Source organism: Ixodes scapularis, unplaced genomic scaffold, assembly GCF_016920785.2.
Source record: "Ixodes scapularis isolate PalLabHiFi unplaced genomic scaffold, ASM1692078v2 PGA_scaffold40__2_contigs__length_1045541, whole genome shotgun sequence".
Lineage (NCBI taxonomy): Eukaryota > Metazoa > Arthropoda > Arachnida > Ixodida > Ixodidae > Ixodes > Ixodes scapularis.
The window spans coordinates 906,548-924,505 of record NW_024609869.1 but is presented as its reverse complement, the minus strand read 5'-3'; the positions used below and the strand labels follow the sequence as shown (position 1 = coordinate 924,505).

Genomic DNA, 17,958 nt, shown 5'->3' with positions numbered 1-17,958 from the left:
GCATATGAACTTCGCAGTGGTGTTTTAAGGTGCTTGCTGAAGTTATCCATAACCTTAGTCATTTTGCAAGGTATTCAAAATGAATAAGTTTTATATTTAGTGTCGGGCACTTTTTGTGGATTCTTCGTCATTTTGCCTGGTATGCAAGATATTTTTGTCATCTGTTCAACGTTTAGTATGTATTCCTAGGAATTTTACAAGAAATGCAGAATAATTTGCATTACCTTTGTTATTATTGTTGCTGCATGTCTAGTGATTTAACAAGATTTTCTTAATAATTTGCATATTATTTCTTGAATGTTATGGGCTTTCTAGTAATTTTCGTGTTCCTACATTTTAGTCATTTGCAAGATGTGTATTGGTCGTTTCATGTGAGTTCTGTATTCCCAGCAATTTATTGGACATCTTACTGTGTGTCATGTGTGTAATTGTTTAATAAAGATACGATGTTCCATTGCACAGGATGTTATTTCTTTCTATAAATATATTTTTGTAAATTTTGATCACATCCCTCTGCACAACATGCACTATGTTTCAACTTGAAGGAGCTATCTTTGGAAAGAGAATCGCAACCATATTGCAAAGCCAGCATGTTTTCTTCGGCGTTATTTTGCTAGCAGTAGTTCTATGCCTGGAAAACACCCTCCCCGTAACGTGAAATCAAATCTCGACGTCGTAGTCGTCAGCGTAGCGCGTTCGTTGTGTTCCCCTTTGCGGCAGGAGTTTTAATCGTAAATCAGTTTGTGGTGACTCCTCCTTTCTTTTTTCCCTCATTATTCCCGCATTAATTCTACACGCCTGAAAGCGCTTAAAAGAGCGCACGCGCGCTTTTTGGCTCCTCGGCCGCGGACTCTGTGCGCATCGCACGCCTTCCGCGGCGCTGCTCGGTCGTCTTCCTGATAGGACTGCTGTCCGCAGCGCCACCGCTTCTGTCATCAGAAAACGTTGCTCCTCTCCGCCGGCGCTCTGAACACTAGTCAGTATTCCAGCCTCTGTAATGCCTGTGTGAATGTGAGGTGCTACGGTGGCTGGAAGGGGAAGTGTGACTGGCGGGAGCGAAGGGCTGCACAGAGTTGCTATGAAAACGACTCGTTTGCAGAGCCGTGTATAGAGAGTGTCTGGTCAATGGGAGGAGCCGGCGGAAGCCGGGCTGGAGCGGAAAAAGCGGCGGCGCCGCCAGTGCCGCATATCTCCCCCCCCCCCCCCCCCCCCCTTTCCCGTGATGAGCTTGTGAAGGAAGAATGATGGGATGGCCTTGAAGGATTTGAGTAGCGCGACGCAGGTATTTTTTGTTCCTGGATGAGGCTAAATGTACATGGATGTATAAATGTAAGAGATTGGTGGAAAAGGGAAGTTTCAAGGTGCTGAATGCGTTTACTAAGCCAGGGAAAGTAACATTGACGAGAAAAGTTTCCTGAAACATGGGGCAACCCCGCGAATACGGTGTGCCCGTTCGTGGTTTGGTTCAAAGCTCCCACGAAACCGAAGCTGCAGTTATTACTGGCCACTTGGTCGTGGCCGCGGCCGCGGCCGCGGCCGTGAGTGCAGTCAAAAGAAAGTATGACTGCGTTCTGAATGAGCCTCGACGTCAGCGTCAAGCGCGTCGCCCTTTTACTTAAAAATAGTCGCAAATTTTAATTCTAGTGTGCTGAAATGAAAAACTTTGAATGCATCCTTACCTAGACATTGTGATTGGAGGGTATTTGTTAAGATCCTTGCCTCCGGTACGGGAATGTTTGAGGCTAGTGGTTGGTCACAATAACTATCAATCATCGCGCCTAAGGTCATTGACCGGATTTCGGCCCATGACGTGCCCTTATTTTCGCCATAGTCTTACCAGTAACTCTACAAATACGGCTCTGCTCGCCTGCGAACCTCAACGCCCCTCGCGGCGGCGAAGGGTTTCATAACCACTTTTTTTTTATCACAACAACACACGCGCTGCCAGAAGTGAGTGTGTTGAAAGGTCAAATGCTTCTCTATTTTTGACTCAAGTTTCCGCAATATAGAAAGTCCAGCTGCTGTTCTTTCTTGAAATGTTGGAAGCCAACCGCTGTTCCGTTAATATCAAAACGCGTATGACTGTTTGTTTTTTGTCAACTACATGAATTAAGCACGTTTCCCCTGTTAACCGGGTCGTGCGCCAGAATTCCGCAATGAAAATTTTGGGCGCTGCAGCCAGCAGGAGAGTCAGCGGTCTCCGAAATTTTAATCGCGCCTTGCGCCCCTGTTTGTCATTGCGGGCGTTTGGCGCCCGTCACACATCCCTTTCTAACTACCATAGTAGTGCGTTGCTTGTTTTAATGCGTTTCAGCTAAAGTCCAGGCGGCAGCCGATGCTACAAGCGAGCTTCGACCTCTCAGCGTCCCTGCCAAGCACGCGCGCTCGTGCAATGCAGGGCTCGGGACTATCGCGATAGTATCTTATAGAGATACTTTCGAGTAGCTTTCGAGTATCTGCATGTATGTCTATTAGCGGCGAGATGTTTTGTTGGCGCCCTCCTATGGTTCCCCCTTGTGACGTCATTACCTTGCGAACAACAAGTTCGATGGTGTTTGTAAATAGCATGGTGGAAGCCTGAAATCATTGCGCTCTCAAAGGAACACTGCCAACACCGTCGAAATTAAAGTTCTTTCATTCTTCTTATTTCCGTCGATAGTGTACCCTTTCCGACGTCATAGTCAGCTTTTGGGCCAATCGTGGAAGGCCGACCACAGCGACGCTTTCGGTCGCGCACGTCGCCAATAGGGAGTATTCACTGGCGGCCATAGCTGTGTGCGCGAATGCTGAGCGCGTGCTGATGGCGAGCTTCCACCGTTCTTCTGCAACGTGCATTCCGCACCATCAAGAGTGCCGGTCTTAGCAGCCTATTGATGTGAGCTCGTTTTGAGCATGCGCTCTAAACAGCACCCACAAATATGGCGTCTAGTGAATACTCCCTATATCGAGATACACTTGAAAAATATATTTGTATCTCAGTAGCGAAATACATTTACACTGTATCGTTTGTATCGGGAAACTTCGCAAGATTTATGTATCTCGTTACATATGTTTTGCCGTTTTTACGATGAATTTAAAAGATAAAAAAATGCTTGGTGCAAGGTGCTTCAGAATTTATAACATGAACCCACCCTATCACAGTCACCAACGTTAAAATAAATAAAATTAAAAAAAGAACTTTCGTTTAATGAAGCTTACTTGCAAGAATAACAGAATAAGCTCCCACAAAGTCCTCCACTGCAATTTAGCAGAGCGAACGCTGTAAAGGAGTTGAGTGGAGAAAAGGTGCTGCTCTGTTGTCTAATGTCCCCATCATATATGGGCAACTCAGAGGCATATAAGACGACAGTTTGAGGTGCGCCCTCTCGGAAAAATAGCTCGTTTCGTGCAGGCACGAGCGGAAAAAAAAGTAAATTTTACGATAGAAATCGTGACCCGCCGGCAATGTAATCAAACGCGAGCTTGGATTGTGAGCGTCTGCTATTTCATGAAGGAAGCAATTGACAACCCGTGCTTTATTTGCAAGTTTTTAGTAGCTCTGTTGCCGTACAGACACTGAAATATACCAGTGTGTAAAGAAATGCTCAGGACAAACGCATCAGCGGCCCCCGAGATCTTTATCATGCACCATTCGTGTGCGGGTGAAAAAAGTAACATTTGTCGATAAAGATCCGCCAGCAGAAACCTATGACTGCCCAATAAGCACCCGAGAAAGCTAAACACAGTGACTTTACCCGAGGCTTGGGCAACATCATCATGTTTAACATTTACCTACCTCAGCTATCTCGCTCAGTCGTATTTTGTTTGAGGAAGCTCTCGTTCCCAACCTAAGTTCTCGACGCCCTCACCAAGGCTAAAATGTATAACGATCGAAATCGAAAGCCCCACGAAACGTGTTGCTGGATATTCCAACAGACCCTTTCAGTGGTTCACGCATAATACCATGCTTAAACGGATCAACCTTCTGCGCGAACAGCATAATCAGTTTTCTCCAGTGTAAACTGTTATGTTTAGTTGTACGATCTAAATTCTTTCCTCTTTTGTTTGTTCCTTCTTTGCTGGCATCTGTGGCAGCGGCCCCCTTACACCTGCACCGCTGCCGAACGGCACGCGCCAAGAGCGCGCGCTGTGCTGCGCGCGCTCTGTCTGTCTGTTGGTTTGTTCGTTTCTTTTCTTCTCTTTTCTCTCTCTCTCTTTCTGCTCGAGAATTAAAACAGTTTTGCAATGTGACTCCGACTTGGCTGGTCGCTTTCTAGGCTGCCTCCACAGTTTTGGCGACGAGGGTGCTGAACCTGGGCACTCTCACTCCCAGAGGAAACGTGCGTCGTTCGGCATAAGCTCACGTCGGCGGGGTCCTGGCGTCGCGACGACTCCTGCTTCCGACGAATTCCGGGCTCACCAGAGAACCTCGGTTGCTGGTTGTCAATGACCGTGCGTTCCATTTCGAACGTCCTCCTCGATTCCTGAGCCGACATCTTAGCCGCAAGCATGGCTGACTGTGACCGGCCACCACCAAACTTCCTGGACAAGGCCGGTACGCCACCGATACCGTGGAAATCGTGGCTACGAATGTTCGAGCGATACATATTGGCTACTGGCGCTCAGGAATATTCCGCCGAACGACGCCAAGCTAAGCTGCTCAACTGCCTGGGAGTCGAAGGCCAGCGCATCTATGACTCTCGACCAGCTCCCGTTGGACCGGCGCCAGCAACGTCACCGGCGGGAGACGGTCAGCAAGCCCGGCAAGCGTCTCGCGACGTGTATAGAGAGACTCTCACGGTCCTCGAGGCTGAATTTTTGCAGCCGGTCAACGAGACCCTGCAACAACTCCGGTTTCACATGAGAAAACAGCAAGAAGGAGAATCTCTGCGCGACTTTCTCTCAGCACTCCGAGCATTGGCCGTGCCGGCGAACTTCGGTGCCGACACCGAGGCCGTCATCCGCCGACAGTTCATGGTGAGTGCTGCTTCCGCAAAGATTCAAGAACGCCTGGTACTTGACGCCGCGCTGCCGTTCAGCGTGGCCTTACAGACTGTCCTTAATTTGGAACGCTCACGCCGGGAAGTTCGAGAATGGGCATCGGCAACTGCGCCAGCTGCGCCGTCGACGGCATCGCAGGAGCACGTGACCTGCCACGTCACAGGGCGCGCAACGAGTCAACCTCAGCCGATGATGGCTATGTTCCAAATCTTACCCGAGTAACCTGCCTCCTGCGTCAGCGGGTAATACCACGTGACATCGCGAGTAAACGATCGACGACTCGATTTTGGAATGGCCAGGATAATCACCTGGATACTACGCAGATTGGCTTCGTCTTGGGCGACGGCAAAAAGAAAACACAGCAGCGATGGCAGAAAATAGCAGACGATCCTTTTGATCATGGAGAAAGCACCCGAAGAACGGTAATGTTAATGACCACCCGGTGTATTTTGAGGTGGATCCACCAGCTCCTTTTACTCACCTTCGTTTTGAGCTGTATATTGAGATCAAAATTACTTACTCCTTACAGCTAGACATAAAAAAATGTGTTTTTCTTAATCAGCGCGATCGCTGCAATTCTAGTCACGGTGCCCTAAACGCATATATTCCACGCATTGTAATTTGCACCGATTATGTTTTGCAGAAATATATTCCACACGGTGTAGCGGCCCAGCCCGAGGGTGCTTTCTCCAGAATATGAAACTCACGTTCGCTCTGACGCGAATGTGATTACAGTAAAATTTTCGAAGCCTTCACTGCTTTACAAACGTTATCCTCTCATTACACACACTCTGGAGGAAACAAAATATTACATTATCATATAACGAGTTCAAACATTTTCGGCCTTGAACGTGAGATTACGGCATCCCCCAACGCCGAGGACGAGGATGCGGAGAAGCTCCTGTTTACGCTCGCACTCAGATAATAACAAGTACACGTTCCCGGGGAAGGTGGACGGTCTGGATGTAATGCAGTCAATTCCTGCGTTGACAACGGCAAATCGCAATAACCACACATGCTGCACCTAATTCTTTGTCATTTCGAACGTCCGCCACCAAAACCAACGGAGCAAGCGAGCTTTGGCGGCTGTCGGCGCAGAAAGCAGACGACGAACAGATCACGTGACGTATTTACTCGATTTGATCCGACTTTACCCCCCGATCCAGGAGGGTAGCGTGAGTAATTACTCCGGAGTAAACAACCCGCTTCTGGAACGCGAGTTCTGACGTCATCGAGTAAGCTCGAGTAAGTTTTGGAACGCCACGGTACGAAACTTTTACTCCGGAGTCGGATCGAGTAAATTTTGGAACACAGCCGTAGTCATCTTTGCACGAGCCGTGGCGGTCGCGCCGTGAGTCACCTGTGCGATCTCCGACGGTGCGTTCTTCAGCTGCTTCAGCCCGGTCAGTGAACGCACGCGCTTCGCGCTCGCCTAGCCAGCAGAGCTGCGTAACCTGCGGCCGTAGCGGCGATGGTGCTTTCGACCGTGGCAGTCGTCAACAGAGCCCTGGACGATCGGCGTTTCGGCGTTCGGTGCGTTTCGAATCACCGCGGCGGCAACCATCTCCAAGGCGGAACTACGGCTACAGAAGAACATGTCCCAACTGCGGTTACGGTCAGGAACACTGCAGGGGCTATGACGTCTGCCCAGCGAGAGGTCAGCACTGCGACAACTGCGATCGTCGGGGACATTTTTCACGTGCTTGTAGAAGTGTTCGCCGATCCCTGCTGCGCCGCCCGCGTGATCAAGTTGAGCAGATCGTCGACGACTACTACGATGACGACGACGAGCAGTGGGAGGTGTCCCACATTTCCGGACCTTCTCAAACCAAGCTGTACTTAAACATCCAGGTATTTGACTCGACGCTGCAGTTTTTTCTTGACACGGGGTCAGCCGTCTCCATCGTGGATAGTGCCATGTTCGTCCGGTATTTCTCGAGCAAGGCGACAGTTGTACCACCACCTGTGAAGCTCCTGAACTTTTCTCAGCAACCCATCACCATTCTGGGAGCCTTCGAGGCACCGGTAATGTTCAGGGAGCGTGCGGCGAAAGTACTTTTTTACATTGCTGACCGTGGTACTTCTTTACTCGGCATGGACGCTGTTGTAGCCCTCGATATCCAGATAAGTGGCGCCACTCGGTCGTGCTTCTATACTGATACAGAGGGTTCTGGCGACCCGCCGAGAGAGGAGGACGAGAGGTTGACACCGGCCCCACAGGACGAAGCGTCAAGTGCATTGAGAAATGAGTGGTCGGCAAGGGTGCAAAATCAGCTGGCCTCAGCATCGTCTCCACCACAGGCTGCAGCTTCAGTGGTGCCTGAACCAGCAAAGCCAAACCTGCCGCCTTCCATGAGCAACTTCGAGCACCTTTTCAGTCCGGGTCTTGGCCGTGTCAAGGACGTTGTCCACAAGGTAAACATTCGACCTTCTGTCATTCCCGTCCGTCATCGAATGAGACGTATTCCTCTAGCAGCGCGTCAGTCAGTATCAGAAGAAATCAGACGCTTGGAAGCGGCTGGGGTCATCGAGCGGATTAATTCCTCCGAATGGGTATCACCAATTGTGGTGGTGCAGAAGAAAGACGGCTCAATTCGAATGTGCGTGGACCTGCGGGAAGCCAACAAAGCTGTCGTTATTGATAGCTTTCCTCTTCCGCACATAGAAGAACTTCTGCATGCTTTACATGGTGCCAAACATTTTTCCAAGCTTGACTTAGCGGCTGCTTACCACCAAGTGCCGCTACATAAAGATAGCCGGGACCTAACCGCATTTATTACACACGAAGGTCTCTTCCGGTTCAAGAGAGTATGTTTCGGACTGGCATCGGCGCCAGCACCTTTCCAGCAGATGATGTCGGAAATGCTTCACGACTGCGAAGGTGTGTTGGTCTACCTTGACGACGCTGTTGTTTTTGGCAGGACCAAGGAGGAGCACACACACCGTCTGCGTGAGGTGCTGCGGCGTATCTCGGATGCTGGACTGAAACTCAACAACAAGTGCCTATTCGATGTGCCAGAATTTTCGTTTTTGGGTCATAAAGTCAGCGCTCAAGGGATTGCTCCGCTACCAACGAAGGTGGATGCACTCAACGCTGCCCCTATCCCCACGGACATCACCCAACTCCGTTCTTTTCTGGGGATGGTGGAGTATTACTCTCGCTTCGTGCCTCGGTTAGCGTCTGAGGTCGAACCTCTTCGAAGGTTCCTGCGAAAAGACACTCCGTTCGTCTGGGACAATGAGGCGGACAGAAGCTTCAACCAAGTCAAGAGGCTGCTGTCATCTGCCAGGACACTAAGAATGTTCGACCCCACGTTGCCCACCATCGTGGCCACAGACGCGTCGGCATACGGCATTGGGACTGTGCTGCAGCAGCGTCATGGTGACGGCGTCTTCCCTGTCGCATTCGCCTCAAGGACGCTTACTTCGACAGAGCGGCGATACTCGGTCGGGGAAAAAGAAGCGCTTGCGTGTTTGTGGGCGTGCGAAAAATGGCACATATACTTATGGGGCCGCCACTTTACCCTTCGCACGGACCATCAAGCACTCGTGTCTTTGCTGTCCACCGGAGGAGCAGGACGTCGCCCGCTACGGATCACCCGTTGGTCACATCGCCTGAAGTACAACTTCACGGTGGAGTTCCAGCGAGGTGCCGAAAACCAAGTAGCAGATGCCCTGTCCCGCTTGCCGATGTCACAGGAAGAAGAGGGGATGGAGTTCGACGACAAGATCATCTCCTTTGTCGCTTTAGACGAAGAGTGCATCACGAAGCAACAGTTGCAAGAGGAGACAGCGAATGACGCTCTGCTCACCACTGTCATGGGATATGTGACCTCTAAGTGGCCTCCAGTGAGCGCTCTCTCCGCTGATGCGGCCATCTTCTACGACCTGAAGGATGCGCTCTCCGTCAACGACGGTCTCCTGCTGCGCGGAGAGCAATTCGTCATCCCCACGGCTATGCGATGCGCTCTTGTCGCCAGAGCACACGAGGGCCACAACGGCATTGTCAAGACGCAAGTACGCCTTCGTGAGCTCTATTGGTGGCCCCGCATGAACGCAGAAGTGCGTAGTGCAGTCTGCACCTGCAAAATCTGTAACACCTCAGACAAGAGTGCCAAGACGTCACCGACCCCTCTCCAGCCAGTGCCCTTGCCAGAGAGGGGTACCCTGACAGCGTTGTGAGCGACAATGGGCCACAGTTCGTTTCAGGCGAATTTGAGACGTTCCTTAAAGCGCGAGGTATAAAGCATCAGCTGGTTTCTGTCTACTACCCCCAGTCCAACGGGCAGGTTGAACGTTTCAACCGCACCCTGAAGGGTTTTCTCCAGTGCGCCACCCTTGAGCCGAGCAGCATCCGGTCATCCCTTGTAGACTACCTGATGATATATCGCTGCACGCCCCATGCCACGACTGGACTTTCTCCTGCTCTCCTGCTGCATGGACGGAAGCCTCGCACCCGCCTTAACATCCTCGGACTGTCGTCGGCGCAGTTCTTGCAAAATCCCATCGAGGAGCTGCAACGGCTGCGACATCGAGTGCAGCAGAGGCAGCAGTACACGAAGGAGTACACCGACCGGCGTCGAGCGGCGAAGAGCCCCAGATTCAGGGTAGGCGACTGGGTTAGAGTGAAGAAACCAGGAAAGGTAGCCAAGGGGGAGCCGGCCTTCGGGCCGCCACTACGCATCATGAAGCGGGTCGGTCGGTGGACATTCCGGCTGGGAGATGGTAGAGTGTGGAATGCCTCTAAACTCGCAGCTGCTTCCGATCCCAGTCTAGGAAGTGATCAGCAGGGGACACCGGCTGCCGTTCAAAGTGGCCAGCCCGCGAGCCACACTGCTACTCCAGGTGACGCGTACCACAGGCATCATATTTGGCAACCTCAAGAGTCAAGTTCGGCCATGCAGCAGCTGCCTCGATCGCGGACGCCTGAGTGCAGACCTGCCCCGGACACGCCTCCAGGAATGGGAACTTCAACTGCTCAGTGTCCTAAGCAGGTGCTTCTAAGGCGCTCGGGGCGGAACCGTCGACCACCAGTGCGGTATGGAGACCTTGGTACTCGATGAAATGAGTGAACTATTTCCTTTTGTGTTTTCGACGTAGAGTGAACTATTTGTGTGCTTCTTTTAAACTGTGCTTATCATGCTCTTGATTTTTGCTGTTGTAAATGCGTGCATAATGTTTTGTCATCGTCTTGTTCCTACACTCTTAAAAAAAAAAAAAAAAAGAAGGGAGGGGAAAATGTTATGTTTAGTTGTACGATCTAAATTATTCCCTCTTTTGTTTGTTCCTTCTTTGCTGGCATCTGTGGCAGCGGCCCCCTTACACCTGCACCGCTGCCGAACGGCACGCGCCAAGAGCGCGCGCTGTGCTGCGCGCGCTCTGTCTGTCTGTTGGTTTGTTCGTTTCTTTTCTTCTCTTTTCTGTCTCTCTCTTTCTGCTCGAGAATTAAAACAGTTTTGCAATGTGACTCCGACTTGGCTGGTCGCTTTCTAGGCTGCCTCCACATAAACCCTAGCTGGTTCGTGGTCAGCTGGTTGCGGAAATTTACGCCGTCTGTAAATATCTATGCGACACCCGAGTTGCTTGAAGTCATCGCAAATAAAAGTTACAGGTTACAGCGACGAACGTTTTAGATAAACGTTGGTAGCGACTGCACTCTCGCATTCCCACCCATCACGTCGAACAGAAAGGCAGAAGTTTCGGTTTCAGGTCGGTGCTCTTTCTACAGCATAGATGGCGGAAGCGTCAGTTTTCTGCACTCCATGCATTTGGTAAGTTTGTTTGAGGCCAGTTCTCCTTGCGACACTCCGCGAGTGCGATGCATTCTGGGAGAGAACTCGAACGGTGCCAGTGCGTGTTAAACGAACTCGCTATGAGGCACGTGCCCTAGCGACCGAAGATCGTCGGCGGAAGAGAGTGGGGAGCGACTTGAAATCGTCGCTCATCTCTCCCCTCCGCACGTTGGCGAAGGCGTTGTATTCCTTTTTTTTTTTTTTTTTTTTGTCGCGTTTTTCTGGGATTTTATTTATCTTGCTTCGTCAAGTATCGTCTGATACTTATTTTTACGACATAACAGCATGCCATCATTATGTACACAACTTCTACACTTTATTTTATAACAGGTTATCACTATTTGTACACTGTAAATATTTTAACACCCAAAATCGTGTTAAAAGGGTGTTTTGTCTAACCAACACCCACCCTGCACCGTATGTGGGGTGTATGTGGGGTGTAAGCAAGGCTTACACCCCACATACACCCCTCTTGCACCCCTATGACACCCACAATTTGAAATATGCTCAGGAAATCGTGTTAGAAGGGTGTAGGCACTCGTCGCAACACACCCCCTTTCATAACGTGTAGAAAGGGTGTGATGGACTTGTACGATTTCAAGGAGTCGGAGTTAATCACGTCGAAGAAACCCTTGTCTACGAGAGGAGCCGGTAAGGACATCGTGACATCGATTGATCGTCATCGCGGTATAGCAGCATGTGCCCCAAATTGAGGAGCTAGCTATGAAATGAGTCGGAAAAAAAAATATCGCCTGCATTAGCAAGCTCGAATTTTTATCTAATATGTGCTTTAAGCGGTGGATTTTATACTTTGTGCAATGCCAAGACGTAGCTCAAATTGCTTAGAATTATGTAGCGATGCATCGGTCCGCGTCCCGTCAAAACTTCAGGACATCAGCGAGAACGTGCAAGAATGCGCGTCACATTAATCGTACACAAATCCGCTTTCCGCTCTGTTCGGTCAATATCATTGTCATCGACGCCGTTTTTCTTCACGCCATATGAGAGGCCATTTATGCGTACCGGTTTTTGCCCGACAACCCGGCGCAAAAGACGATGAGCAGTGCTCTATGCTTCCGTCCCCGGTCGAGTGGTTTTTAACGGACGTCCACACACTTTTCATCCACACGGTGTGAGACGGGCGTAATGTTGATACTGTCGATTACACCCATGATTTTATAACCGTTAATGTTTATTGCTTTGATGAAACGGTTGCTGATGTACGGCGCTACCAACATCGAATATAATTAATCGCCACGCAAAGGCGCGTATGATTAGGAAGTGCTAGAGAATGTTTTTTGCAACTCCGATCGAACTCTTCGTCTCAGAGGAGCCGAAAATTACGTGTCGCGCCTGCATCAGTTTTATCAGTTCAACTTCGATTTAAAAAATCACTTCCCCTCGCAAAAGGCGACCGAAGACGTGTAAATATACAGCCCAGGCAACACACCGTATGTCGCCGATGTTGGATCTATTCGAAAAGATTGTGCGCACACCATTTTGGTTTAGCCAATATTTAACGAATGGGATGAGTCGCGCCACGATATCCTGACATAACGTACGCGACGCCGTTTTTAGTTGAGTGTTGAGCGTATCCTGCGTGAATCGGCTACGCCGGAGAGGTATTTCTATTTCTTTGCCGCCTAAAATACGACGTTAAAAATTAAAAAAAAGATTAGCCAAAACGAAATCTGCTTGCTTTTAGCCCGAGAAGTCTTTCCCGGTCAAAAAGTGAGCAAATTCCGCTTTGCTTAATATTTTTATTCATTTTCTTTTCAACTGCGCTGAAGCTTGGAACAAACAGTGGCGCCTTTTTTTTGGGTAGCACAAACTCATCTGACTGAAGAGAAAGAAGGAATTCAAACGCATAAACAAGACGACGATCAACGAGTTCTACCCAGAAAGCATAAGCCACTCCCCGGCTCCACACTTTTCGAAAGGGAACCGCCACTCGAACAACAACTCAAGGTCCCACATACAAGGCGACCCTCCCTGTGCAGCCTAGGAGGCAGCAGAGGGAGATTAGCAGCTTTGTCCGCCCCCTTTGACATCTTCTTCTGATAAGCCTCCCCACTTTCTTTTGTGTCCGTGTGGCTGTCAGCGAGTGCGAAGGCCGCTTCTAGCGAATCGGAGGTGTGGAGCGAAACACGTGACCGCTCTCCGTAGGACAAAAAGGCTTGGACGAACATTTGTCACGCGACTCGCTCTGATGCGCTGATGGCTTACTGGAGTCATAGCCTTCGCCGTTTGCCAGTTTATGGTAAGTTGTAGGGACCACGTAAATCCGGTTTCCAAAAAGCGTCCGTCAGTGTTCTCTTTTCCGTGCAAGCAGGTCCTGACGAGTTCCTTTTCGCGAACGTGGTGTTTCGTCGTGAACGGCCAGAATACATCTATGCAAACTTTTTCATCGATTGGCCATTTATTTCGTCGGAGTCTATGGAATTATTGTGCTGTGTTTGTTGGACGAGTTTCGACAAAGAGCTGCTCATTGGCGGACGCGAGACTTCCGTTGAATGTGATCGACCGCCTTCATCCTCGACATTGTGTTTGCGGTGTTTCGTGCTGCCCGAATCGGATTGTGCATCTATCACGACTGAGAGCTGCTCATCGGTGACCGCGAGGCTTCCGTTGAATGTGAGCGACCGCCTTCATCCCCGGCATTGTGTTTGCGAATTGTTCTGTGCTGCCCGAATCGGATTATACATCTATCACGGATTACATGAGATCGCTCTCTTATTTGTAAGTACTTTGCAAGCATGCTTAAAACATGAACTGCCGCTTGCGTCCCAAGTAACTTCCGGTCGTTCCGTCTTTCCAAGCGATTCGAGTTTTGCTTACGTCACCAGTGCTAGAAAGAATAAATGTCGCAAGCAGGGTTCTCCCCAGGAATTTCTGAGAGGTGGACATTACCGGGGGGGGGGGTGAGGGGGGTTTAGAAAGTAACACCCCTTTTTAGGGTGTTAGACATTAGTCACACCCCTTTATAGGGTGTTAGAAATCACACCCACGACTAAGGGTGTTAGAAAAATCGCATCTTTATTCTAGGGTGTGAGTATATCACACCCCTTCCTTAAGGTGCTAAGACTTACACCCCCTCCTAGGGTGTTCTGTTACACGAATAAGGGTGCTCCCCATAGGACAAGCCATTTACACCAAAAAGGGTGTTAAAATTTTAAGTGTGTACCGTCGGTGAACCGGATACACATGAGGAAAGGAATCAGCGTTAGCCCTGGCACACATTGAGTATGTGGATGTCTTTAGACAGACGAGGGTTGAGAGGCCAATTATTTATGACAGCGCAAATTTGCATAAGTGATAGTGGCTAACTGTAAGTGGAGCACTGAGAAGTGCAAGATACATTTATGATCACTCATTTGTTATCTTAAAGAAGAAGGCAAATATAGTTAACCCAAGTAGCCACTATGTGTGTCTTTTGAAAGCGTCGTGTTTTGCCTTCATAACAAATCCAAAAACAGTTGCTTTTGATTTATTGTCGGAATGATTTTTGCGGTATAAACATTCGCTTGTTTTGTTTATTTATAAATTTGAAGAAACTGTTCATTGTACTCGGTATCATGTCTGCAGTCATTCGATTTTCTTAAGATATCCAATTCAATTAATTTGTTTATACACAAGGGCCTGGGCTCCCCGGGTGAAAAACGCGCCAAAGACAGCTTGTGAGTGCCAGACAAAGGCGGCTGAGGCACTCAACATGTGATGTCGAAAAGAAGCCATCTGCTTGGAATTCACTAGAGTGTAGCGCTGTCAAAGCCGGATTTACTCTCGACGACGCCGAAAGTAAAAAGCATTTCTGTTCAAACAAATAAAGATAAGTCTACATGAATCTGTGAAGTGGTGTCGGGCATTTGACTTGAGCCAAGCTTGCTAAAGGTCAATTCTCTCGCGTCCTTTAATTTCATTCCTCAAACATCAGACTTCAATTGACGGGTTTGTTTTTAGGGGCGAAGCTCCTTAGGAGCTAGCCATGTCCGTATGTCCGTCCGATGTCCGGCGTCGGGTGCTCGTGCTCCCGTGCTCGTGTAGGGCAAAGAAAGAAAACCGCACCTCCACGTGGTGAATGATGTTGATTGGGGCGAAGCTCTCGTGGTGCTTGTCTGCGTAGACGGCGAGCCGCAGCATGCCGAGCCTTTCGTTCGTTTTCATCCATGTCAGAAAGAGAATGTGTGGTATGAAACGTGGTTATATACGCCTTTGAGCATTTGACCGCAGCGTGACACGGATGAAAACGAACGAAAGGCTCGGCATGCTGCGGCTCAGCGTCTACGCAGACTAGAACCAGACTTGTGCGTAATCCGTTACAAGTAACGAAATTACTTGTAATCCCTTACATTTATCAGTAATTTTGTAACGGAAGAATTACATATTTTCTAGAGTAATTTTAAAGTAATTCCCTTACATTTTTGACGCAACGGATTCCTTGTAATCCGTTACATTTTTTTGTCAGAACCAACCCTTCCCCCCCCCCCTCCGCCCCCATTCTAAATAAAGATTTTTTTTTTTGTAAAGTCGAACGCAGTGACACTGTCACGCGAATCGACTAGCGTAAAGGGAGGCTTGGCACTCTTCAGTTCCTCAAAGCCTTTTTTTGCAACACCAAGCCCCTGAATCTATCCTTTTTTTAGACCCTAACATCAATGTCAAAACAATCCAAATGAACAATTCACGAAAAGAAAAAAAAAGGGGGGGGGGGGGCAAGTTATTTCCGCTTCTTTTTTTAGTCCCTTTGTCTTTTCTTTGCGATCGAAGACGGGGAGAGGAGGACACCAAGTGATTGTGCGCCTCTTCGAGAAGCTCGAGGCGGTAAGTGCACTGAAAAGAATTAACAATGTCCTTCTCGGATATAGTGACTACGACCATTTTCATAATTTCACAACAGGAGACAACGCTCCGTCTACCCTACCCTTTTTGTGAGTCAGCTTTTTGCGAGCATTTAGAATATGGTAACAGCCTTCCTTTCCTTTTCTTCCTGCTTTGCCCTAGCAGGACGCATCTTATCTCAAGCAGATATTTTTACAAATAAAACATAATGGTGGCTGACGTAGACTTGATATTCTGGGCTTGAGGAGAGGGTGAAATTCGTGAGTGGGGCCATAGCGCGGCTTACTTAGTACTCTACCCTTTGCTGCCCGTGGTCCAACAGACGTTTATCTGGAGAACACCGGAGTAAACTGCAGTCGGTTCTTGCTCCGTGCGTTTTTGAACGGCACCAAGAAAGGTACACACGGCGAACGTGCGTTTACATTACCCTGTTTTAACCGACGTTCTAGTTAATTGTTGTTATGAGTGTCCTTCTTTTTCTTTTATAACTTATATTTATATACTGGAAACTTTTTTTTATTCACCAACGTCTCAAGTGAGGCTCGAACTGTTCAGAACCAAAGGAGGAAGAATATCGAGCCAAACCTTATTTATTATTTAATTATCGCCTTACTGTTACAACTATGTTTTGCTATTGATAACTTCTACAGCTTCGCGATTTAGAGAATGGAGAATTTTAGTAGATCGGTCCGATGACTCCGATAACGATACCCGATACTTCGCCACCGTCTTTGCGTATGCATCATATCGTTATCGGGTACCGTTATCGCGGGTATGGGAGGTATCGGAAGGATCTACTAAATCTCTCAAATAGCAGGCAACGGCTGCAACGACGAAGCTTTGCTCTACATTCGCGAGGAAAATAGTACTTCCCAATTGCTTCGCTGAAAAAGCTCAATGCAGAGCATGAAGCATTCGTGAGGAACAATATGACACTCCCATTCAGTGCCTCAGCTCAAATTGTGTTCAGCGTAGCAGTCGACCTATTGAGTAAGAGATAATGCAGAATGTCTGACGATACATATATAAGAGCCAACTGTTGCTCAAAATACTCAAGGTCATTAAAAGGAACAGGTGGCAAGAATAAGAACTTGAATAACCCTCTTCCCTTTGTTTCTTACTTCATAACAATAATGTTAAAAGTAACGCCACGAAAGTAACGGATTACTTTTTCGGGTAACGGTCAGTTACTTTCATGGGAGGGTAATTGCAATTGTAATAAATTACAATTTAGCCTTGAGTAATTGTAAATGTAATTCCTTACTATTTTTCAGTAACGTGTATAAGTCTGACTAGAACCACCAGAGCTTCGCCCCAATCAACATCATTCACCACGTGGAGATGCGGTTTTTTTTTTTAGTTCGTATTCTCAATACATTGTAAGGAAATGTCCGTATAACAGATAGTTTCGACATTGTGAAATGCTGCTAATGAATACTTTCACAGGGTTAATAGTTGAGAAAATTTCCTACTCGGCCTAGGATGGGCAATCAAAACATCTCTCGAGTATTTAATTTATTTAAAGAAACCAATGGACACAATATCGCTTCTCTTTTGCATTCTATGCGTCATTACAGCGAGTTTCCCGGTCGGCAATTTTCACAAAACGTTTTTGTCCTCGAAATTGGAGCAGTTAGCACAAAACTTACCAGTTCATTTGTTCTCTGTGATTCAGCACATTGTTAGACAGGACGTCGGCCTGCTTGTTCACTGTGCCTTCATGCATTAGTCTGTTTATTATTATTTTTCTTTTTTGAAACTAGTATCAGCGGCTACGTTCAGTACGGCCGTAGGGATCCGTAATAACGCGCGGCATGATTTCAGTCATTTCGCTGCCGAACCTGGCCAAACGAGGAACATGATCAGATGAAGGTGCTCGTAAAAACGCCCGGAATTTATTCTCGTAACTACGTCGTGGTTCTCAAGGTGACCTGTATAATTTTATCATATAAATGTATCGAGAGATACATTCATATCACAAAACTAAGCGAAAACGACGTAACACACCAACACAACCAGGAGCCCGCTGAAACCAAAACGAACCGAATTCAAGCCACCTTATGGCGCCGCATGCGCCAGTGCCCTCTGTCCACCGGTCTGGAAATTTCAATGGAAAAATGGGGCCCCTTTTTGCTCGTTTTCGGTAACTGGCATCATTCAGCTCCATGCATTCGAGAGGTCAATCGGCCGATATTTTCCCATTGAAAATTAAAAAAAAAAAGAATTGTTCGAGGTTTTTGAAGATAACGGTTAGTAGTGAAACGTTGACATCTCGTTTGGACCGTTAAACCTGGGTAATACTGCTCATGCATCATACAAAAGACAGTCTGCAAAGACGGGTCACCGC

The 17,958-nt window shown here is 48.3% G+C and overlaps 1 protein-coding gene across 1 annotated transcript; it reads left to right on the top strand.

The window, feature by feature from the left end:
• Positions 1 to 4,461: 4,461 nt before the first annotated feature.
• On the top strand, positions 4,462 to 7,229 carry LOC120839573. Its single transcript, XM_040209884.3, has 3 exons — positions 4,462 to 5,175; positions 6,301 to 7,057; positions 7,201 to 7,229. The coding sequence occupies exons 1-3, from the start codon at positions 4,489 to 4,491 to the stop codon at positions 7,227 to 7,229; spliced, it is 1,473 nt and encodes a 490-aa protein (XP_040065818.1). The 5' UTR covers positions 4,462 to 4,488.
• The last annotated feature ends 10,729 nt before the right edge of the window (positions 7,230 to 17,958 follow it).